General features: G+C 41.2%; 2 protein-coding genes across 2 annotated transcripts in view; one reads left to right on the top strand and one right to left on the bottom strand.

Annotated features, from left to right (window-relative positions):
• Window positions 1-552: 552 nt before the first annotated feature.
• On the bottom strand, window positions 553-16666 carry KLB (klotho beta; the record flags this gene model as incomplete). The annotated part of the gene is made up of 5 exons (XM_084204834.1): window positions 553-914; window positions 2598-3741; window positions 5216-5484; window positions 7755-8262; window positions 15929-16666. The coding sequence occupies 5 exons, from the start codon at window positions 16664-16666 to the stop codon at window positions 553-555; spliced, it is 3021 nt and encodes a 1006-aa protein (XP_084060960.1).
• Window positions 16667-22247: 5581 nt separating this feature from the next.
• Window positions 22248-25216, top strand: part of RFC1 (replication factor C subunit 1) — a 33357-nt gene continuing 30388 nt past the window's right edge. Inside the window, exon 1 of the mRNA XM_084203916.1 lies at window positions 22248-22344. Within this exon, the coding sequence (XP_084060042.1) occupies window positions 22342-22344 (3 nt within the window). The 5' untranslated portion in view covers window positions 22248-22341. The remainder of the gene's footprint in view (window positions 22345-25216) is intronic.

Genomic DNA, 25216 nt, shown 5'->3' with positions numbered 1-25216 from the left:
AAAATAGTGATTGTATATGGTTTTGTTTACAGTTACATTTGCTTAAAACTACTTCATCCAATCTCTAAGGGATATCTCTTGGTCAATAATGGAGTTCACTTGGTTTTTGTTCTCTTAGGGGTATCTTCAGAAGCTGGCCTGGCACATTTGGTTTCTAGGGTTTAATAACACTTCTAAACCCTAACAGTTTCATTCTGAACAACACTCATAGCATGAATACACATCACAAGACTTAAAAAGGTGCATATCAGTTCACAAAAGTTGCTCTTTGCAAGTAAAGTTGTTTTAAAGGCTATTCCAAGGCACAGGAAGGTCGTAATCTTTTTTTAACAGATGAAGTTGTCTTCTAGGTTCAGTAGGTGGATTAAAGTAACTTCACAAGAAACAAGTGCCATGGCTCTTCTTCCTGTGGATGTGGTTACTTTGTTTTTGAATGAGATGCTGGTGTGTGTGGCTGGAGTGACTCAGTGCTTTTCCTCAGTTGTCTGAGTGGAATCGTTTCACTGTAGAATGCAGTGATGGATCTCACTGAAAGTGGGCTTCTGCCCCCTTTTAAAATGAGACACAGATGCATTTGATGCTTTTTGCCTTAAAACGTTTCCTTCTTTTTCTTTTGTGAAAAAAAATAATAGCTAAAAGCAAACTGAGGGTAGAGAAGAGGCAGCAGGCAAAGAATATTAACGGCTTCTTCTGAGAAATAAACAAGCAGAAGCTACATTGCTTTTCATGGCTAGAGGGGTCACAGACTGAGTAGTCAGCAGGAAAGCCATTGTTGCTTATCAGGCTATTGTAAAATCTTACTGAGGGTTTTTCTTTTGAATCTGAAGTGAAGAATCCGAATCTGGGCTTAGATTTTTCTTCAGTCAGCTTAAATGCATAGTAGCCTTTAATCTTGACTTTGTCAATGTAGTAGGCTGAGAAGGAAAAGAAACCAAAACAAAGTGTTAATAAAAATTTACATTTCAAGTAAAACTTGCATACTTTCTGGTAAGAAGTTCAGATTTCAAATTGTTATAAATTTAAAAAGTGTGGTTACATCATAAAATATTTACTGCTTCTAATGCTCAGTTGTTTCAATTACACAGGAACAGTGCCTTACTGTTTCACAAAAATCCTTATGATTTTGGACCTACCCCAGGAAAACTGGATTTGTGCAGGATTGGAGCTGGGAGTTTGTTTTCCTGGGAAAAGCTAGATGCTGCTCTTAACTGGAGGCAGCTGCAGGGACTTGGGAGCAGCTGCCCATAAGTGCCATGAGAGCAGCTTTCCAAGAATTCCTGCCCTGCTCCAAACTCCGCTGGTGATTCCTGCAGCAGAGACGGCTCTGTGTTACACTGCTGCACCCAAGTGCTGAGTGAGAATAGTTAACAGGCCTGGAAGTCATGTGCAATCAGTGAATATAGTTGGGAATGTAACCCAGACTAAGAACATGTAAACATTTAGTAACTTACCTCCTTTAGTAATGTATTGTTCTTTTGTTTGCAGTATGAAATTAGCATGGAAAATAAATCAGCAAATGCTCATTAGTCCTGTAGTAACTGAGAAAGCTAAGCACTGGAGAGAGAACACTTTTTTTCTTGGTGTCTAAAAGTAATCTGAAGCCATGCTTAGCCATGAGTAAGATTTGTCTAATTTTTTATTAACTCCTAGAGAAGAGAAACCAGGATACCTAGACTGTGTTCGATGTCAGTTACCTCAGAAAAGCTTTTGAACCCCCCCATGTCCTGATCAGGATCTCTCTAATGCTCACCAGTAGGGAAGGGCAGGGATGAATTACACATCTCATTTTGCCTGTATGGTTCAGGTACAAAGGCTTTGCTGGTAGCCTGTGTCCCACTGCTTTTCTTTAATGATTGGTTGGAGGAAGAGGGAGGGGAGGGGTGAGGACTGCAGCATTTCTCACACAATAAATTACAGAATCACAGAATTTCTAGGTTGGAAGGGACCTTTAAGATCATCAAGTCCAACCAATAAGCTGCTGCTGAAGATCATTGCCTTGAATGTTTTTGTCCTCTACCTCCATAACTCTTACTAGTTTTTCTCTAAAGTGAAGAAGTAGATTTCCATATGTGCCCAGGAGAAAACTAGTAGTGGAACAAGAACTAGAGTTGGACTCTCCCTCCAACAGCAGCTGGTGCTGCTGGTGCCCTGCTGTATTTCTTCTGTATGTCCCTCCAGGTCGCTGTGGGTTTGCTTGCACTTTCCTATCCAATGACTAGTTCAGCAAGCAAGGAGGCTCTTGCCTTTCTTTGGAGAGTAGAAACTTTAACTGTCTCTTGGGAGTTGTTGGGCTGAAGTGCCACCTCCTAGTAATTTCTTAGTAACTACTCTGCCGTATGTGCATGCCCAGAGAGCTTCTCTCATGGTTTAAACTGGTGACAGCTGTAACTGCGTTTTGTGCAAGGCAGTTGATGCCATTTCTTTGTGTCGTGGCTGCCCTGAGTGTGACTGCAGAGTTGGGCCCCTCAGGGGGCTCAGTGCTGCTGGCTCCTGCATCTGAATCAGGACTGCTCGTTCTGTCCCGGGCAAGACTTAGCTGTGCCTGGGTCTGAGCCATGGAAATGGCTCTGGGGAACTTGAATCTGTCATGTACTCACCTTTTAAAACCTCTTGTATGTATTTGCCCAAGTAATAATTTCGAAGCTCATCATTGTCTAAGGATGGGTCATCTATTCCGTTTGCTGTGATGTAAATGTCGATGTCACCGTAAGTTTTTTTGATCCACCTGAGAACTTTGCGCATTCCCCAAGGCACCACTGCCAGACGAGAAGGGGAGCTCAGGCAGGTGATATCCTGCAGAAATTGAATGTCACGATCAAATTCATACTGGCTTCCATTCTGAGGTTCGTCAATCACAAATCTGGTGGTGAAATGATTCAGTGCAAAAAAGTCAGCTGCACCTTTGACAAGCTGCTTTTCCTCACTTGTGAAAGATGGCAACAAAGTATATGAAAGGCCTTTTCTGTTTTTAAAGGTGATGTATTCCCTCATAGTAGCTGGATAGTCCCCAGTCTTAAATATGGGATTGGCAAACCAGCCTATTTCAAACTGAAGAAACCTGTTGGCAGCTTTTGAATGAGATTCAAAGAAGGGGTTGGCAGGCTCAGCCCAGTCGGAATGCAGGGACAGGGACACTTTGCCATACTGAGAGGACCGGTACCGCTCGTCGTATGTTCTCCAGGCCAAGGCGTGTGCTATTAACAAATTGTGTGCTGCCCGATAGGTGTCATTGCTGCTCCTGTTGTAGACATTGCTTAGCTGGTTTGGCTCATTTATCGTAATCCACAGTTTAACCAAATCACCAAGCTCCCTAAAACATAAAGCTGCATACTCTTGAAAAGCGTAGGCAGTGGATTGGTTCAGCCATCCTCCTGTCTGCAGCAAAGGACCTGGCAGGCCCAGGTACATGTGAGTTGGATAATACAAGGTGACCATGGATTGAATGTTCAGTTTCAGGGCTTCGGTAATCACACATCTGTAATACCTAAGAACTTGCCTGTTGACCACTGACAAATCTCCATTGGGTAAAATTAGTGACCAGTCAAGTGCAAATCTGTAATGGGTGACTTTCATTTTTTCCAGGAGATCCAGTTGCTTTTTAATACTGACAAAATCTGTGCACTGTGCTGGTCGGGTTTTTAGCTTTACCCCTTCAACTTTGTGCAGAAGCCCATCTCCTGTGACATTCCACAGGTACAAGCTGGAATCGCAGAACTGAGGTGAGGAAGCTGCCGTTTCTGCCTGTGAAAATAAAAATATGTTACAATGGGTTTAAATTAAATGAACATAATATCTGCTTGTAATCTGCATTTCTGCCTGTGTTTAGCTGTCGATTAGTGGTGGTTGTCAGAAGGCCCTGCTTAAATGGTCCAGGGGAAAGAGGATGACCAAGATTTGTGCTAGTGGTCATCTTATCATTCTGTTCCTTTCCCTATGAAAAACATCAAAATTGCATTTTTTTCTTTTCGATGACACATGGGCATTTGCCCTGCCACCAGCCTACATGACATGTTTTCACAGAGATAGCTCTCCCTGATCGAGTTCACTCTGGTCATGCACACAGCAGTTCTCAGGCAGCTGCCTGGAGAGCAGGTGGTGAGAACAAGCACCAGAGGCTATACAAGGCAGGCACGGATTATTTTGGCACTGCTGCTGTGATCAACCTTGTGAAACTGAGGCACACTTACTTGACACAAACAGCTTGTAGCATTTAGTTATATCTTTTCTATCTCTTACTAGTTGAAAAAGTTCAGAATAACACATATTTTTTTTAATATTCCAGTTTTTAAATGCTTTTTGTAGGTTTCAAAGTACAATATAGTAAAGTTTAAAATGTTTAGATTGGTTTTTTTTCAAAGGAAATGTACCTTTTTTTGTGCTGCATATTAATAAGATATATAGAAGCTTAACTTTTTCTTCCCCTACAGTTGTCAGTGAATAGGTTAAATTATGGGATTTTGTTGTTATTTTTTGAGGCTGATATTTGTCATGGGACCGTCTATGTGCAATGACAAGAAGGGAATCCCAACACTGGTCATACCTACAGTTAGTTTATTTACTAAGTTTAAAGCAGAAATAGAAGAAAAATAAAGTATAAATAGGTCCTCTAGGAGCCAGTTTGGACAAAAGATTTTATGATCTGTTTTCTAATGTGAGCTCAGATGGTAAAACCTCAAGGTTGGTTATCTTCACCTGTGCTATGTTTCTTTTTAAAGAATGGCTTCTTACCCACTTGTCTGAGTGGCACTTAGAGCCAGGCCTAACCCAGGAATGTGTTTCTGCTGTAGACAAGACCTGGAGCCTGCAGGTCACTCTGCTGCCACCAGCGTAATCACCTTGTCCCTGCCCTTTGTCACTCTCTCCATCAGGCCTTTGCAAGCATCCCTATGGCCTCACTGCAAACTGGATTTGGAAACCTCTGGTTGAAAAATAACCTGGTAACAATTGGTTGGATCAACTTGGTCTGAAATTTCCTCATCTGCTCTGCCACATGGAGACACAAGCAGAAGAAGGGCCATACTTGGAAGGGCCCCTGCAGAAGTGTCTGTGACCAGCTCACCTGAAAACCTGGAAACACATGAAATTGAACCAATGCAATTATGGCTTAACTTCTGTTGGCAGTGTGCATTGAAATTCTGGAATGCAAGGTGCTGTGTACGGTCATTTGTTCACGGAGTTGCTCATCACTCCGTTGCCAGTGATCCACTGTACTTACCTTGAGAACAGACTCGGTGATACCCCAGGAGAAGTCACAGGAGAACTGAGCTTGCAAGTTTGGGGTAGAATCCTTTGGGAAGAAGCCATTTTCTCGTATGATTTGTTTATAATAAAGTGCAGATGACTTGGGAATCCTTTCCTTTTTCTTGCTTTTGAAATCTACATAAAATAATCCACGCCTGATGTTGTAAGCATGTTGCCATTCAAAGCCATCAAGGAGGGACCAGGCTGTGTAACCAAACACATCTATGTTGTCGTATTTAATAGCTGCATAAGAGAAGGTAACATCCATGAGTCCTGTATTCATTACTCTAACACATATAAGGGATATTTATGAGAAAGGGCCATTTATTTTGAAAATCTTGAGTGTCTCCTCAAAATTTGTTTTGACCCACTGTAGTTCATTGCAAAACTGATGTATATATTTTAGTCTTTATTTACTAAAAAAAAAGGTGTCCTTAAGAAATTAAATTACTGTAGGATGCTTTATTTCTGCTCTGACCAAACAAGAAATATTATACCACATCCAGGTCTGAAGTTGCATTTGACAATTTGCCAGTAAAATAATACCAGTAAAATTAGAGAATCATGAGTCAAAATAAAGGTAGTAAGAGTTGATCTGGTTTGTAACTTTGTCATGAAGCTGAAACTCTCTACCTTTATTTGAAAGATGTCTGCAAGCTCATGAGAATGTCTACTCAGCTTGTAAATTGAAAAAGCTATTTTGTTGGTGTGGGACTGTTAATGACTTTAGAGAAGTCAGGTAGAGCAACCCAGAGACTGATTTAGTTACAAAATAAGTGCAGTGCATACTGATTTCTTCAAGCAATCCTAATGTCCCTCTTGCAAAGGAATCTAGATATGGTCCTTTACATATAATACATGAGAAAGATGACAACACAACTGCTTTCTCAGATGTGGAACCTGATTCTTCAGGAAGGGCAGCAGAGCCTGCAAAGCAGCTGCTCAGCAGACACCAACTAACCACAATGCTTTTCACCTGTACAGGCTCGTGCCAGCTGGCAGCCTGCAAGGAAAAGTCCAAACTCCATGGTCAGTCGTATTCACTGCCTGTCGCCACCTTTAAGCTGGGAAATAACATGGATAATTCCTCATGTTAACCTTATAAGGGCTGGAGTACCCTAGGCAAAGCAGTGACCAAGTAGGGTTGCTGAGGATTTTGACACAGACAGGTGGACAAGCCATATTTTACCTGTAGTCCACCACACCAGTAAGCCAAGGAATAAAGATGAAGTTTCCTGGTTTACTCTTTCCCAATACTGTTTAGCTTCATTTTCTCAGGACATATAATTTTGCATCATTCTGTATTTCCACTGAACTTCCTTGCCCTAGTCACACCAGAATGCAACTTGGGCAGATAGCAGTTTTGCACAGTGCATGTATTCATGCAGCAGAGTTCCAAAGTACCCAGCAGCATGGGCATGGTCCAGCTGGATGTTTTCCTACCTGCCAGATGAAATCAGAAAGCCCAAGAGCTTGCAATGTGAGTACATGGGATGCTGATAGACAAGGCCAGAATACTGGAAAGGCGATGAGGAAATGTAACAAAGCAATACAATGGCATGTATTTTCAAAGAAGGCAACTTCTAAATTAGGGAAACCACAGGAGAAAGTACAAGAATATCTGAAAATACCCATTTCAAAATGCAGAGGCAGAGAATGATGTAGAGGATAAAGAGATAAGCTAGAATGGCCTTGCAAGTAAAGATGAGTACTTGATGTCTGCAGTGAGGAAGGTTGAACAAATGGGAGCAGGCATCAAGGGATAGAGCAAGCAACAACTGAGAACATTTTTGTTTGTAGAAGCATATGGAATAGATGGGGGTAAGTTTAATTGTCAGAGCAAAAGATGCTGTTGTACTTGAGATGGTGCATGCTGAGATTTTGTGGCATGGGTAGGGGAAAAATTACTATTTTATGTATGCTTTATGTAAAGAAAATTAAAAGTTAGGCTGGTGATAGGTAGAGATCTGGTGGATCAGAATGAGAGTATGTTTGTAGCATTGTCTGCAGGGACAGTGAAAGGAGAGGGCAGAAACAGGTCAGGATCCTGATTGAGTGTGAGAGTGACGATGAGAAAATAAGGGGAAGGTTTGGAGCAGAAACAAAGGGCTGAAGGTAGGAAAAGTCAGGAGTTAACTAAGGTCCCTATGTCACCAGAGGTGACAGTCACAGAAAAAGATCTCAAGGCTTTTCTGTACCTACTATAGGTGGAGTCTTAGAGTCCTGCAGGAGTAATAGTTTCAGTATGGAAACCCTAACCCTAACCAACCCTAACCCAATGCAGATGTTGGACTTTAGCTTTCTGGGACAAGGACTATGGGTTTTTTCTGTTTGTACAACACCTAGCACCAGTAGATCCTGATCCATGACTTGTACTCATGCAGTATAAATAACTAATTATTAACTTTGTTGCCATTATCTCATTAAAAAAAAGGACTAAATTATTACAGAGCTAAATATCAAACAATCAAAAGTGCTCTCTGAAAAATCCAACAAGCAATTTCTGTACAAACCTTGTAAAACCTTATTAATGAAATTTTTCATCATGTAGATGGCTGTGGTGTCATCTGTTTTCACATGGCTGTCAGTGAACCAGCCATTCTCTGCAATCAAGATTCGAGGACTGTTGTATTCCAGTTTAATCCAGTTCAGTACTTCCCTCAAATTGAGTGACAAATTTTGTCCCATTTTTGGTAGAGTGTTTGGAGGTTTAAAGTTACTAGGACCAAAGGAAAATGCAAAGAAGTCAGCTGTTCCCTTTATGTAGTTTTTGTCATCTTCGGTAAAGTGTGGCAGAAACAAGAATTCATTTTTCAGTTCTTCTGGATAATCCCCATCCCCATGGATGGGTTTAGCAAACCATCCGAGTACTCTCTCCATGGACTTCTGACATTTAGAAATGTCTGACTCATCTTCCAATTTGTTAGGCTCGATCCAGTGGGATCCCAATACTATGGATATCATCCCCTTCTGATAGGGTTCAAAGTGTTCTTTGTAGGTATGCCAAACTTTTGCATGAGCCTGAGGAGAGAAAAATAGCATTAAATTGGAACTCTAATAAGTCTCTGTGGGTTGGCAGCCAGAGAGGCAGGTAGCTCCATCTGAACCACTGCAAGCTTATGTGAAAGCATCAGTTAAGGCACATGAATTACTCTGCACAGTTTAACAGCAATCACTGTTACCCTGCAAGGCTCCCTGGGATGAGGGCAAGGCTCAGTAACTCATGTCCTATGACACGTTAGGGCTGTGGCTTTTTGCCGTTTAACACGTCTAAATTTCAGGAGAGATCCCAGTAGGGATGAGAACAGCTGTTGTTACACAGACACTTTGGAACAGCTCGAACAATGGGATTTGAACTCTGTGATCTAGCCATTCTTTCTCTGTCAAATGGTGATTCCTGATATGGTTAAAATTTCAAACCATCTTTACAATTACTCCATCAATGATGCATCTCATATGATATTTGTCAGCGGTGACTCTGTGCTACTAACTGCTCTGTGCCCCGGGGGTTACCTGGACTTACTCTGATCAAAACACATCCACCCATCCCTCTTCTTGGGATTTAGTTGTTTTATTCCGCCCTAGTCATATGAGCAAGTGTTCAAGTTTTGATATTTGCACAATCCCTAAATGCAAAAACTTGGGCAAAGGACCCAGCTGTGAAGTTTGAACCCAAATGTCAACTTTCACAGCTCTGAGTGAGAATTTTGTTCAGGATTTTAGTTAATTTCTTCTTTGAAATGGCCACTGAAATGTATCACATCTTAATACTGCTTTTCTGATTATCATAATGTTTTAGAAAGTGTGTTGTTATTGCATGTCACAATTAGCTTCAAATGTCCCATTATTAATTACCTAAGGGCATACAGCAGACAAAAATTACACAAAACCAGAAATACATGGGAGACTGAGGAGCCACTAGCATTGTCCAAGTCCTGGAAGGAAACAGGACAGGTAGGTCAGAGAGGAGTGACCCTGGACTGCAGTGTAAATCACATCAGGTGATCTGACGCAGGGGAGCGGAGCTGACCTCTCCCAGCTGAAGAGTTGTCAAGTAACTCAGAGTTTACCTTGTGCCTGGAGTGTGGCGTTACGCTCTTAAGCTGGAAAGAAAATAATAGTTTGCACCCAGAGAAAAACATTAGGAGCATTGTGAAACACTGAGTGCCGAGTTAGATTGTCATCATTACTTAGCCAAACAGCATTGCTTACCTTTGACAATAATTTCAGTTAATTTATCTAGAAACACACAGCCTTGACAGTTTCAAAAAAAACTCCAAAAGGCCTGATGTCAGGTAGGTATTTGTTTAAGCTGGGGGGTACCAAAGAATTACAGTTTGTGAAATTTTGTGTATCAGTTGTTTATGGTTTCTAAGGTCATGCTTGTAACATTTGTTCAAAGTCTGTCTTTGAAAATACTGATAAAGTGACACTAACCTTTGAAATGCAGGTTCTGTAGCTGAAGAGGAAAGCCAGCAAAAATGGACTCTTGAGGCAAATTGCAATATAAAGTATTATAAAATTGACTTCTTAGTAGCCTCATCAGAAAATTTAAGTGGGCAGTGCCATCTCCTCAGCTGCCCTCACAGTCCTCTCCTGAAAGTCCCTCCAGCCTGGGGGGGCTGCTGGGGCCAGGCTTACTCTGTGCTCTGCCCCTAGGGTTTCCTCACCTGGTTTGCAGAGTTTTTCTCCAGACCCAGCCCACAAACACCACTGTTGAACGAGAGGCTGCATTGGCTTAACAAGAAACCCCCCACTGCACTCAGCTGTATGATGCACAGTGCCAAGTACCATGACAATAGCACCAGGTAAATCACAGCAATCACACTTTTCTAGGTGAGGTGGAGAAAGATAGCTTTGCCAAAAAAACCAACTAATTAGAATGGATATTGACATGTAAAAGCCAAGAATCTCTCATTGTACTCATACACATCTTCAGGAAGTGATTAGAAGAAAATAAAGTTGCCATTAAAAATAATGTGTACAGTAGAGGATACAGCCAGGTAAAACTCTAGAGGAGTAGACCTCAATTATAAATAAGTACATTTAATATGAGTCAAGATAGAATCCTCATATACAAATCTGTATGTATCACTGATGACTTAATTCTGAGGATTAACCTTACTGTAAAAAACTTCTCACTGTCTACAGCAAGGGTTTTACAGACATAGTAGACACATAGTTGCCTATAAATCTGATTTGAGTTGTTAATTATCTGTAAAATGATATCTATCATTCTCAGATAGGTGTTTGTTAAATGCAAACTATTGTTGATGGAATCAGCTGATTTACAGAATTTGTTTTTAAAGACCAGATATGAAACAAACATCAATTTAAAAGCTGTATCATACATCAAATTGGGTATTTTCAGTAAATCTTGACTAATCTTTTTTCAGTTAGAGTTTAATCCCTAATCTTTCACTTTCCTTGTTAGAGCAAGGACAAATGTCAAGGCTGAATACACAGTTAAAGTAGGATCAATATTGGGTATTTATTCTAGATACGTATGACTCATTAATTTCAGCATATTTTCCTGGTATAAATGTAGAAAATATTCCCTAGTCTTGAAAGTCACAGAGAGTGCTATGTCAGTTAGTACTGACCCTGTAAAAAGGCTACAAAAATCAACTTAATAAACTGAAGACAACAGTATTTGTTCTCCTCTCTTTTTGAAACATTCTCATACTTCTTGAAATTCTGATCCTGTAATTTAACATATGCACATGCAAAGACCTTTCAGTAGAGCAATACTTTCAAATTCTTAAGATACTTTAGTCAAACAATTTTTCTTTGAACAGCAATGAGTATACAAAACAACGTCAGGGATATATGGAGTTATTTTAGTGTGCTGGAAATCAAGAACATTTAGGAAAATTAGAATTGAAAAAATGATAACAAAATTACTTGGGCCTTTTGTTTACTTGTTTGGTGTTGGAACCAAGAAGAACTAGAATATAGTGTGATGATGATGTTACATTTCAGAAAAAGGGTAGGACTGTGTGGCTTATTTGGAGAGTGTATTTCTGTTCAAGGCTTTTTTGGTCTGTGGTAAAGATGCCCCATAGTCAGTAGAGCTAAAGTAGAATTAAACCCTTTCTTTTGCAAAATGACTCTCAATCCTTGTGAAGGATTGCCTACATCTCGAGGTGCAGCTGACTACACTTCTTGAGAGGGTGTTATGAAGGACTGAGGCTTTACAATCATAATTTGTTGCATGTTAACTGTCCTGCATTCAGATTGTGTTTTCCCTAATGATCACCAAGAAATGTAAGAAAGCTAAACTGAAAATAACAAATCATCAAAAAACTATGAATCAGTGCTGAATTTTACATCATCACTGATGGCTACTACTATTTGAAAAATCTTCCAGCAAAGCACTTTACAAGCACAGATGATTCTGGTGTCTACCCTGGAGCCATACTTGATGGAGACAGGCTTCCCTTCTCCTGTAAGAAACACAGGTGCTGGTGTAGTTTCATCTTTCTGTATCCTGAGGAAAGGAGTCTTCTTTGGAGGAAAGGAAGGAAGTGTCTGATATAATAATTATTTCCCATTCATGAAGTAGAAATTTGTTTTTAAGGAGAATGAATTACAGGACTTTCCTGGGGCAGACTCATCCACAGATCCCGAAGTCAGCAGGGTCCACGAAGAGATCCTGGCACAGTGAGATCTATCAAAGAGCTGGGAGTAATGCAGCTGGGCACAGACATATAGGGAGACACCAGGCTTGAAAGTATCACCATACTTTTTCCAAGTATGTGATGATGACATTTTTTAGGGAGACCTCATTATGATATTTCTCTCCTGGGCCTTTCTGCCAGATGGAAAGGGGTGTGACAAATCTTTAACAGGAAGTTAAAAAAAAAAAGGAAAAAAAAGAACCCCTTTCTGTCTGCTAGCAAAGGCAGAGCTTCCTGGAGGGCACAGATACAGAGGAGGAAAAGAAGACATGTCGCCCTTGTGATATTTATAATTCTCAATCCAAGTATGAAAGAATATAACTAGATATAGAGAAAATGGTAATAATATATCAGGTATATATCTCACATAGGTTCAGCCACAAAGATTCATTGCCTTTGTATTTTCTTGCTTCCTGTCAGATTTATTTACTGATAAATCAAAGAAATCCATCTAATTTTTCTGTGTGCCATTTTTTTCTTCTCTGCTTCAGTATGACATCTGCCTGAGGAGCAAACTCATAGATTTTTATTTTCTTTGGTGTGTCTTTCAAATGTTGCATAGCAAGTTACCTGTTACCATTAATTGTTTTCTGATGTTGCCTTTGTGAAGTGCAGTCTCCTTTACACTTTCCATCTGGTATAAGACTCCACTCTCCATCTGGTATAAGACTCCACATGCTCCTTTTATTACTCATAATGATCATACAATTGAAGAGAGATTTATCTATGAGGATCCTTTAGCAATTTACAATTAATAAGCAGCAAAGTTCAGATTCCTTATTAATTTCTGTAGAGGTAGTATCGAGTCATTTGAAATGGTCAGTGGCAATGATTACCTTCTGTGTATGAATAGAATATGTAGTAACATGCAAATGCATTTTTAAAATTGAAATTTTTTAAAACTCAAATTTGAAATTCTTCTTCTGAATTATTTTCTCAGTGTGGATCTCCTAAGCACCCTGCTTATCAGCCTCTGATTCTGCATTCACTACCTCTCTTTATAGATCTTGAATAGCAAGGCCTGTGCAAAAGGCAGGGCTGTCTCTTAAGCAGATGTGGCTGAGGCATTCCCTTAACAGGATGCAAGGCTTGGAGGGAGCACAGGCAGGAGGTGATTCAGCATCAGCAATGCCTTGTGCCAGCCAACACACAGAGCTCTGGGGATGGATGAAGACAGACCAACCTTACTTTTGTTGGAAAGCCTTAATAAGATCATTATCTGCCTAGTTACCTACATGAATTCATTCATGGAAGCAGATAATTTTTAAATCTGTTCTAAAATGCATCTCATTATGGAGATGGTCCTTGGGGTTCTCTTCCAACCTGTTATTCTGGGAACTTTTTTATATACCAGCCAATTATTTGGGTTTTAAGACACTGTATTTCTTTTGAAAGCAATAAAATTTATAAGTTTAAAACTAAGAGAAATTTCTCCAGCCCTTTTCAAGGGACACAAAAATCTCCAGCAACTCTCAGATTGTTCTTACTATAAAATAATCCAAAGTCCAAAAAAGCAGAGGTTTATGGTTTGTTATATTGTTCTATATATAAATATATATAGATTCTATTAAGCTTAGCTTCAGGTTATGCTTGATATATCACCAAAAAGCACTCCTTTATATAAACAGTGATTAGTTCTGATAACGCCATGACTGCAACAATACACAAGGAAATTAAACTAAAAATAGGATTCATGCAAGAGCTTCATTTAATTTCTCCAAAGATACTACAAAAAGGTTTGAGAATGATTTTCAGCAAATTGCTGTGCAACAGTGTGGTGGCCAGATTAGCTTCATTTCAGCATTACAGACCTGTTTTTCCTGCTCTGTATATTTAATGGATGGACCTGATTTGTGCACGGGGTGGCACTGAGGACAGGGTCAGTCAACAGCCTGTCCAAAAATGAAGCCTTGACATGGACAAGAATGGGGTTCTTCCTAAAGGTGATTACATAAATGGCAATCTTTTCAAGAGCTTTAACATGCTTTGCCTCACACTGCCAAAACCTGACATTTGGGTGATCTTTTATTTTTGGGATAATGTTTTTCATTTGCAGTAGGAAATTAGAAGGTAGCCATGATACAATGTCTGAGAAACAGACCAGTATATACCAGTCAGGAAATAAAACCCATGTGAAATCTTTTTAAAGAGAGAATCTTATAATTTTTCGTGATTCTCAAAGGGGAGATATTTCACAACACATGAATCCTGATTGTGCCTCAATATTATATTGATACTATTAATACTCTATTGTCAACAATGCAAAATGAACTGGACATTTAAACTCGCACAAAAATCTTTGAGAAAGATTCTGGCTAGTTGGCTTAGAACATACAGTACCAGATGGGACTTCTGTGGAATGGCTGGCTGGCATTACAGTTTATTAAGAGAAATAAATAATTACATCTAGAGACAAGAAGAGTTGACTCATATCCACTGGTACCTCAAGAGTTTCCATTCCATCCCTAACCAGAAAACTCCAGTTCCTCAAATACTTTACTACAAATTTGAGATTTTTCATTGATCTCAAATCTAGAATCTTCAGAAATTTTACAGTAGTATAGGAGAGAACTGCTAATTCTTTAGGTAATGTTCATGGGGTTGTAAGAAGGGTACCATAGGAGAATAATTTCTGCCCATGGATAATAAAATGGTAGCTAAAGGATTGTGTGCTGCTGAAAGTCTCCTTAACTCTTCCATCCAAGTGATTTATTTTATCCTCTGGAACAAGAAGCAACTATCAAATCAAGTCTGAGAGACAAATAATATTGACCAAGAAAATTAGGTCGGTAATTTGTGTATCAGACCCAGCTGTGCTTGCTTTCCTGGAAAATCCAATTGATTCTTTGGCAGAGGAATATCACTCCCTGTGTGTGGTGTGCTGCTTACATGGATTTTACAGAAAGTGCAGAGATTGCCTAATTGGTACTCCACATTTGATTGTGAAACTCAGAAATGAAGGCAAGAAATATTGCAAACTTATATGATATCTTTCATATACATTATATAAAATAGCACTTAAAAATAGAAATAATTATTTGGCATCAGTTTTCTATGAGATGCTTCACAAGTCTTTATACCAAAATAATTCTTCTGCTAAGTCTGAAATCAGTTAGTGACTCAGGATGCTTGACAACTTTTCTGTGTGTAAAACTTCTATTGACTGCAGTGTGACTTTTTTGAAAAATGATGTTCTGAAGGTTCAAGGCCAGAGGTAAATACAAAAATTTGGAAGTTGCAGAATATTTTAACTACTCTAGCAAATAATTTTTTCCCCACATGCATACTTCTTTCTGTAGGATTCACCCATTCAGATTTATTTGTTAATTACATGTGTGATATATGGCAAGTTGTAGAAAAATCCTCTTTGTGACAGTTAAGAATGGTCTCAGGGGGAATTATACTGGCTGCAGAGATGGCATAGAGACCTGTTCTGTAAAGCACTTTGAGCACAGCAGATGCAAAAAACACTGTACATCATGGAAATAATTTGAAACTCTCAAGTACCGAAGAGGACATTTGTTTTCTTCCAAACCCAAGATGTGCCAACCTTACTAGTTTAGAAGCAAACAGTTTGCAATATGATCTTACTAAGCTAGAACAAATCACATTTACATATATATACTCTATGGCCAGTAAAGTTCAATATGCAAATACAAATGAATTTCCTTTTAAACTAATAGGATAGTCATTTCAGTATGGCCAAATCTGTTTAACTAAATGTAAAGAACAAAGAATGCTCTTTAAGAGTTAGAATTTGTATGTAAAAACTAATTTAAATAAAGTAATAAACAAGCACATTAAAACAAATAATTATTGAGTCAGCTGTTGTGACAAGCAATAAAATCAAAGTGAGGGTTAACAGAACAACTGCCTTAGCTAAAGGCTATTTCTTAGTGCTTTCACAGTAGGTGATTTTTTAAAAAAGCACTGATCACAAGACCAATTCTTCCTATTATTTCCCAGAGCAGTGCAAGATCAATTTGTAAAATCTTATTATACTGTACCTTGATCAGATTGTGTCCTACTGAGTAGACAGTTCTTATTTTCCCTCTTTCTCCTGGAGCATGAATACCTGTGCCATACCCATGCCAAGCAACCAAATATGGATTGTGGATCGTAATCCAATATTTAACACGATCCCCAAAGGTCTGGAAGCAAAACGTGGCATAGTCATTGAAGATCTCAATCACAGATTCATTTTTCCATCCCCCATATTTTTCTTGCAGCATCAAGGGCAGGTCCCAGTGGTACAGTGTAACCACGGGGTCAATATTTCTGTAGAGTAAAGAGTCAATAAGGGTGTTATAATACTGAAGTCCTTTTTCATTGGGAGCTGCCACCACTCCAGTGGGGAAGAGCCTTGACCATGAAATTGAAAACTGGTAAAAAGTAACTCCCAAAAACTCCAGAGCAGACAAATCTTTGTCCAACAGGGTATAACTGTCACTGGAGGTGCCTGCGCTGTCAGCGTCCCTGAACTCCGAGCGGGTGAAGTGGTCCCAGATGGAGGAGCCCTTCCCGTCCTTCCTCCAGCTGCCTTCCACCTGGAAAGCTCCTGTCCCTACCCCCCAGAGAAAATCTTTGGGGAAAGTGTCATATAAAAACATCTGTGTTTCGCTCACAGGGCTGAAGTGGGAGTCCTTTTTCCACACAGATCTTCCCTCTCCAGCAAGCCCAGTAACTATCCTTACAAAAACCAACGTCCAAAAAGCAACAATCTTCTCCAGTCGCTGGCCACACATTGTGCCAGTTTATAGTGCCAGTGCTAAAAATCAGATTTCTTGTACCGATGCTGAAAAAATTCCATTCTTTCGCCGGAGTCCATGCCGTGCAGACCGTTTTCATTTGCCACAAGCTGCTGTAGTGTCTTATCAAAGCTTCACTAAAAGCTTGTGATTGTAAAAGCCCTGTCAATGATTAGCCTGAACTGTGAGACGTAGAAGGGATCCGAGAATGGTGTAATTTATAGGGAGGTGGCCTCTGCATGACCACTGAGACACCTACCTGACTTCTTACTGCCGCCTGCCTCAGCGACAGAAATGCTAAGAACTAATTTACCACCATTTAAAGGTCAGTCATTCAGGTTGGATAATATATGTGACAGAGAGTCTAAGAAGCTATCACATCCTTTAATTCTTGTGGAGCTGTATTTTGAGAAAACATTAATACAATTCACACTACATAATCACCAATTTAAAGGAGATTTATCCTATCTGTGTAATTGGATGGCTGGAAGGGCACTGCATGATTCCTCAGTCCTACCCTGCTCAAATAACCTACTTCTGCTGAAAAACTCTTCCCAGACTTGTGGGAAATTTTGTTGTGTACAGGAGATATACATACATCCAACTAACTACATAAAAACACAAAGCAAGTCAATAATTCTTTCAAACACCAAATGCAACCATTTTTCTGTCCTATATAAAAGTCTCCTGTACGGCACTATACACAGCAGCAGTACAAAATCAACAGGGGACTGTTCCAGTTCTTACACAATTTTCCTGGATTTCTTCAAATAAACACAATTAGCAAATATAATTAGCCCTGAAAAATTCTATTTCAGTATTGATTATTTTAACAATTCATATACACAGCTGGAGCATCAGTACAGCAAATATTTATACAGCAATTTTGCAGAATAATTTAATCTTTTAACCTGTTTAGCAACAGTATGTATGTTGAGATACAGTCAATTTACTCAACATAGTAGGACTGATGCCTGCCATTTTTGTTTTTCTTGAGGTACAGTAATATAAAGTGTAATAGTAACAGTAATAGTCATATAGTAATAGACACTGTGTGACCACAGCTGCAGAAGAGCCTTGAGGAACAACGCAGAAGTATGAAGTAGCGTTGCATGTAAGAAAGATACACACTGAAATGTGAACATGGGGACAATTTATCAGTGGAGCAAAGCACTGTGCTCAGATGAATTAGCCCTGCTGCCATGTGGGCCATGAGAGTCCAGATGCACTGCTGAGCTACTGCTGCTTTACTGCTCCTGCTCCTGTGAGACCATGCTCTCAGCACTGCAGAATGCCACTGACATATACCTTTAATTTATCAGTAAAGCTGATTAATTAATACAAATGGAAGCAAATTAATTTATTTTTAGGATAAACAACAAAACATCCATGCTTGTAAGCATTTCTCTGCAGAGCCTTTACAAGAAACACTCAACTCAGATGAAGATAAAGCTCCCACTGACATCTTCTGCACTCCAGGTCCCTGGTGGTGGGGTAGCCATGCATCTAACATGAGCCTCTCCTCTTACCAGCAGTAACTGATCTATATTTCTCAGCCAAGATCCTCCCACACACAGGCAGCTTGGGAACAAGAGGAGCAGACAGAGACTGTACAAAACTGGCTTACAGTACATACTGACATGCTTATTTTGTTCTATGGAACAGCATTTAAAATGCTGTTTCATAGTTAGGGCACCAATGTAATCTTTCTATTTTGACCTTTAAAAGCATTGATTTTATGTGTCCTACTTCATGAAAGAAAACTCAAGTAGAAGTCGTTATCAATGCCACTACACTTCTAAAGCAGCTAGTCACCATCATAACCAGATGCTTGAGCTCCAAGTACTCACAACAGCTCCGTAACCCCATGGGCAAGGGATAGACAACAAGCTTCTCCCCACTAAACACAGCAGTGTTAGTGCCACTGGCACAAGGATGCAGACAGTGTTGCACCCGCCTGAGATGTGTAAGGTGCAGCAGAGACTGCTGCTCTCAGACACTTGGTCTGTGTAAGGTTATGAACTGTACCTCTTTCCTTATGATTGACATGACAGGGAGCATGCTCTAATGGTTTGAAGGTGTTTCAATGTTTCAAGCCTCTGTGAATCTTACTGCTTGGTCATATTTAACTGTTTGGTTGGTCATATTTAACATATTTAACTGTAATTTAACTTCATTAAGTTAAAGAGGAAGCCATATAAGTTATGAGACTTGTATAGTGACTTGAATTTGGAAAAAGGATTTCATTACCTGAGCAAAGACTTGGGGGAAAGAAATACTGTTAATCTGGAAAAGCAAATTTAATTTGACTGTTAAAGCAAATGTTCATTTGGAAAGCAATCAGCACCGAAGAGTGAGATGTGATCAGGGGTGTTAGGAAGCGAGGGTGTGAAAGGAGGGGAAGAGAATTAATGACTCCACTGGCTCAAAGGGCAGAGTCAGGCCAGGCTCCAGCCCTGATGCTGTATGAGGACATCATGCAGTATGATGCTGCACAGTGGGATTTCCTGCCTCTGTTCACACACCTAATCAATCTGGGTTCAGAATGAATCAAGACTGGGAGAAGCTGAAATCTCCAGGGCACTTGCTGACACAGATTCAATAGTTAGGAAGCCTAATGATTATTCAGTTCAATTCTTACTCATCAGTTTTCCTTTTATTTGCCTTTGCCAAGGCATATGATTCAAATGAAGAAAACAATTTTTCACTTGACTCTTGAATATGTACTCTCCTTGTTTTGGGGGTAGGCTTGAAAATCTGGGGTTTGATCTACAGAAATGCCGAATGCATTCGTTGAAAGGACAGAGCTTTGAATGTTAGACTGAGTATCTGAGTTGACACATTCATTCTGCCTAGATATGTAAATGAAGAAAAAGACCTAAAGACAAAGTTCACTCAGAAGAAGTGTAATGTTTACATTCACATCAGCTGCTCAGATCTACTACTGCGAGGTGCTCAAAGAAACACAACTTATGTAATCGCCCACAACAGCGTCATGCAAATCCCTTATCTTTACCTTATCCAGCAAAAACTGTTTGACATGGGATCAAGTCTTTCTAAAGACACATCGTTGTGATGGATACTAAAGAAAGCCTAATGCCAATAGAAACTGCACCATAGCTTCATGAAGAATTTTTGGGATTTTTCATCTGTAACAAAATGCTAATTTCTGTTTCTACAATGCCTAAACAATTTTATTTTCTTTACTAGAGAGTCTAGTAAGAAAAATATTCTTTAAGGCATTATTCTAAATAGAGATTACAATCTAGTAAATGAGTATTCTAATGCCCATTATTACTAAAAAAAATCAGAATTTAACCTGAAATTTCACTTTAAAAGTTGGTTTAAATTTTAAAAGAGTATCAACATAGCTATATACAAAAATGTGGAGATAAACAAGATAGTAACAAAAAGAAAACAGACTTTAAAAAATTTTCTCAATATAAGAAAATGTAATTTTCTTATTAAAAATCTCCTCTCTCAATAAGCAAAACAAAGCCTTCACTAACAATGTTAACAATAGGGCTGGGCTTTTACATAGGGGAAAAAAACCTCAAGTTCAAGATTTAATATCTCATTTTTTAAAATGCATTTTGGAAAAAAACTCCAACATAAAAAGCCAAATAGTCTGTGAATTTCAGCAAGGTAGAAAACAATACTAATTTTGCAGAAATTATTTGTCATCGTTGTAAATAGAGTGGTGAAATCAAGTGTACTTTAGCTACTTTTTAAAATGTTGGGTAATAGGCCTTTAAAACACTACCCATTATCAATTATAGACTCAAGGGATTTTGCCTTGATTTTATCTTGCAAAGCACATCATAATACATAATAATGAGTATTCAGTTTTCTTTCCTGTGGTGGAGCAAGGTTTTTCCCACTTCCACTGGTTCCATAGGCATGCACATAGCACAGCCAGGAGTGAATGCCAGGTGTTCAGTCTCATGTCTCCATGAAGGATTAAACTCTTGCCTTCCAAGAAACATGAAGATGTCACAAACCCACAAACAGATACTCCTCTGCTGGATGTTACTCTCGGTAGCTTTATCATCTACAAACAGAGATAACCACCTGCAGTAACTCTTTTAGCATTATTTGAACAGTTTGGCTCTCACAAATGTCAGCCATTTTAACTGATCTTTAGTTCTGGTATCAGGAATAGGCACAGCTTTCAAAGTTACATAACGAGAATTAAATATGTAAATACAAACTTATCACTGGAGATGTTTTTCTAAAGCAATATTGGTTTTGTTTGCATAGCCATTATGTTGAGTGCATATGGAATAACTTGCAAAACAGGCCAAAAAGCACAGCCTGTGCTGTGGGTCTGTGTTTACTCACTCACTGTGCTCCTTATGCAGAAACCCAAATTCACAAGCCATGCTAATGCTGAAAACACACGGCCCCACCTAACCATGTGCGTTCCTAAAAGAACTATAGCAGTTTCTGTATAAACAGGATCTTACTGAAAGGCCAATTTCAAGAATTAAACAGGAATGGTAATAGGTGTCATTAACAGATGTGTGGAATGAGACCATGCCACCAAGCAGACAGTGAGCACAGAGGGAACACAAGTGACAGCATTAGCCATTGCAGTCTGAGACAACTACCAGCTGAGCTTGTACTCTGCTTGTTTTTCTTTGATGAAAGGTCTCCCAAATCCCTGGCAGTATTTGTAACATCACAAATTCAGTTTGTCTTCCCCATTCTTCTCAAAGTCCAACAATTATTAGCAATTCAGTAGGTTGACAGAAAACTAAACATCTGACAATATTTGAGAGTGGAGTCATTTTTATTTGGCTTGAACAAATTTATCCCGTCCAGCGTTTATCAAGTGTGTTCAGTGGAAGAAAATGTATATTTCATTGGAAATTAATTAGAAAATTAAGCAGTCAGTAACAGAAACCCAACATACATTAATCTGGTTTCTCTTGAACTCCTAAATTCAGAGCTGTCCCCAGCCTCAGCGCATGGGAGAAAACGCCATTAGAGGAAGCAGGCGCTCTGACAGCCAGTGAGCAGGGGACTGTCCCATGTTTATGGCCAGGAAGCAGGGGACTGTCAGACCTTTATGGCCAGGGAGCCGAGGACTGCCCCATGTTTATGACCAGTTTATGACCAGGAAAAGCCCTTCAGAGCTGCGCCGGCCCGGGCCTGGCTGCCCGCCTGTTCTGGGTGCTGATGTGCCTCAGTGCCCTAGAAAGAGGCGGAAGCCATGGAGGCCTGGCACTGCCTTCTTGTCTGTTTTCACCCAGCAGTTCAGCCCGCGGGCTCGCCTGCTCAGCCGGCCGTGCCCGAGCACACGCGGCTCCATTTTGAGGAGCTGCCACTGCTGCTGCAGCGCTCCCGTTCCCGCCGGGGCAGCGCCCGAGGCCGCGGGAGCGGTTAAACCCCCGCGGCACGGAGGGGCGGCCGCCGCCCGCGCACGAACGGGCCCAGGCCCGAGAGGGACGGCTCCGGGGGCAGCCCGAGCTCCCCCGGGGGGCTCGGCCATGGCCCCGGCCCGGGGCACGCCCCGGCCGCCCCGCAGCCCCGCCCGTCGCGGCCGTGACGGCAGCGCCGCGCGCCGGGCCGCGGGAGTTGGCGCGAAGGCGGGAGCATGGAGCCGTGAGCGTCCCGCTAGGTACAGGGACCGTCCCGCTAGGCACAGGGACCGCGCCGCCGCCGCCGCCATGGTGAGGGGCTCCCCGCCGGGCCGGGGGTGTGCGGGGCGGGGGCGGGGGCCGGCCGCGGGGCCGTCGGGGCCCGGCGCGGGCTGAGCGAGCCCCGCGGGCGGCCCCGGGTGCGCAGCCCGAGCGGCTGCGGCGGAGAGGCCGCCCCGCCGCGCCCCCGCCCCAGCGGCCGAGGCTTCCCACGCGTGTCAGGAGCGCCAAGCCGTGCCCGAGGAAATGCCCTTTCCCCGAGGGGGATGTGGCCGAGCCTCTCCAGTTTCCCTTTCCCGAAAGCGGGTGGAGTGTAGGGCGCGGACCGTGGGCTCGTCCGGGGAAGGAATGCGGATGAGCAAACCTGCTGTAAAGGCGGCGTGCCGGAGTGTTATCTCTTCCTTTAATTCCAGCAGGAGCACACGCGAGGCGTTTCTGATGACGAGTTGGAGGGTGCACAGTATTTGCAGAAAAGCAATTCGATGGGGGAAAAAATAGCTTGAAAGTCTGGAAGTAAACAAGTGTTTATCGATAACGATGCAACCCTCAGTAGGATGTAAAGAGATTTTAAGCATAAACATATACGTGTTCCTGTGCTTTCCAAAGTGCTGCTCACCTATGCAGTCACCATAAGATTGTGTCCCCTTTTTCATTTCTGGCTCAAATAAGTTTGCTTTTATTCAGGTGGAATTTCTGTGCACATCTTTTACTGACTTAACTGCAGATGTCATTTTGCAAGTTAAGGTGCAACTCTAATTTTGGACTCTCCAAAGAGTTTAAGCTTGTTTATAGCATACAGGTGGTGTTCTGCAGTGGTGGGTGGTACAATCTGAGTCTTGTACTGTACTGACAGAGGTCTGCCAGCACTAAGATTCCTGGCACTATTAAACTGGTGATACTTGCATGGTTTGTTTTGGGCTGGCTGATGACTTCAAATTTATGTAAGATATTTGCCTCTCCCATGTCCCTGCTATACCTTTTTAGAAAACCAATCTTCTTGGAAGGCTTGCTTCCTCCTTTCCCACCTTCCCAGGACAAAGGCATTCTCCCTCTGTGTGATCTTCTGAATGTCACACATCTCACAGTGTCTGGGCCTGTCCTAGAAGGGACAAACACAACCATGGTTTTTGGGAGTGTAAAAGTTGCCTCATCCCATTCCCTTTTCAGTGCTGAAGTGGCTGCTCAGCCATCTCTGCTGCAGCTGTGGAAATAGGGGCAGAAGCACCGTGATGTTAGTGAGGGTGCAGCCTGTTCTGCTTGTGCAGTGACAGCATGAGCGCAGTGCGAGTCAATGTCACAACCTTGCAAACTTTCCTTGCTGTAGTGCCGGGTGTAAGTAGCTCCTGTTTGATTCTGCAGTGTATTCTCAGCTGTGCTGAACTGATGTGTGCAGAGTTACACAACAAACTGATTTGTATTAGAAGGGGTTTATTTTTTTACCCAGATTAGTGGCCATGACCCAGTTCCCAAGCAGCGAGCCACAGCAGTACACCTGAGGGAGTGAATGCCCAGGAGTGGGGGTTTCTCGAGTTTCCCCTTCTGAGAGGGACACTCGTGGCTGGAGCTGGAGCATCACTTAAAACTGTGATACTGTTTGTAAAACTGCTGCAGTTAGCACACTCAGTAACTGTTCATTAAGTGTGGTTACCCAAGCAGGTGCTACTGGTTTCACTGAAGTGATAGTATAAATCTGATTTTAGTTGGTGCAGTTGTTCTGGAAGCACCAAGTGTCAGAGCTGATATTTGAGCAAAACTTGCACTGAAATAGGCAGACTAGAAAGAAATATGATTGTTTTGATGTAAGGCCCTCATTGAGACACACAGAGTACCTGAAGTAAGGTGCATTACTTTCTACTGCAGTCATTGAGCTAGCTTGCAGTTTCCTATCTTGTATTTTGAGGTGCAGACTGGATTTTATGATGTTACTTTAGAAAATATTCTGCTTTACTAAACCACTAGTCTTGTAAAAACACTCCTGGAATTCCCAGTCTTTGTCCTACCTAACAAATGGGTTTCAGTTTGTGTTACTCTCCCCAGTAAAAGAGACAGATACAAATCTTCCAAGAGAGAACTTGCAGCCTGGCATGATTAATTACTGTGGTCTTCTGTTACAGGATAAGAGGAAGGATTTGAAGCAGTAGGCAGAGCAGGCAAGGACTGGATGGCACAGCCATACAACTCTAAGATCGCTGAGCAGCCTTTTAGGCCTTTCAGTTGCTAGGCATAAATCACCCCCTAAGTGAGTAGGGGTGATCAGACAGTCTTAGTTACAACTCCTACCTAGGTGGAACTGCTCGAAGTTCTTCCTTGCTGGTGCTGTGCTGAAGCAGCCTGGGGAGCCACACCCAAAGTGCCTTGCCTATTTTAATTTTAGCCTTTTGGGCAAAGGAACAGCAATGCTGTGAGTATCTCCAGGATACACAGGGCACATTGCTGTGGGTTTTGGGGGCATGTCCTGGAAGGAAACTTGACAGTTGCAGCTATTCCTCATTGCAACAAGCATAGGTAAAAGATGAACATACAGACTTTCCAGCTGGTGGTCCTGTATATGTATGGATGGCATAATATACCAATAGGGAGGTCAGTCGGAGTATGGTAAACAGATAAGCCCAGGAGGGAGGAAAGTGGTCCCATCTAGGATCTAAGTTGGTATGATAGGTACTTATGTGGCTTGATTTCTGCAATTAGTTATGCAGTGAATTAATAATTTATCTGGCGTGCCTTTATAAAAAGCATGAAAAATCTGTTTCATGATTCCTGGGTAAAAGCTTCACTGAAAGGTAGCTTTGTTGCCTCGAGGCATGCTCTTCTCCCAAGCAATTCTCTATTCACTGTTATGTCAGCAGGGTTACCTTTTCTTCTGAGGAGCAGGACAGCTGAAGAAGATTCATGAATTTATAGCAGA

The sequence above is a fragment of the Fringilla coelebs genome, assembly GCF_963513975.1.
Source record: "Fringilla coelebs genome assembly, chromosome: 4".
Taxonomy (NCBI): domain Eukaryota; kingdom Metazoa; phylum Chordata; class Aves; order Passeriformes; family Fringillidae; genus Fringilla; species Fringilla coelebs.
This window is presented reverse-complemented; position numbering and strand designations above follow the sequence as displayed.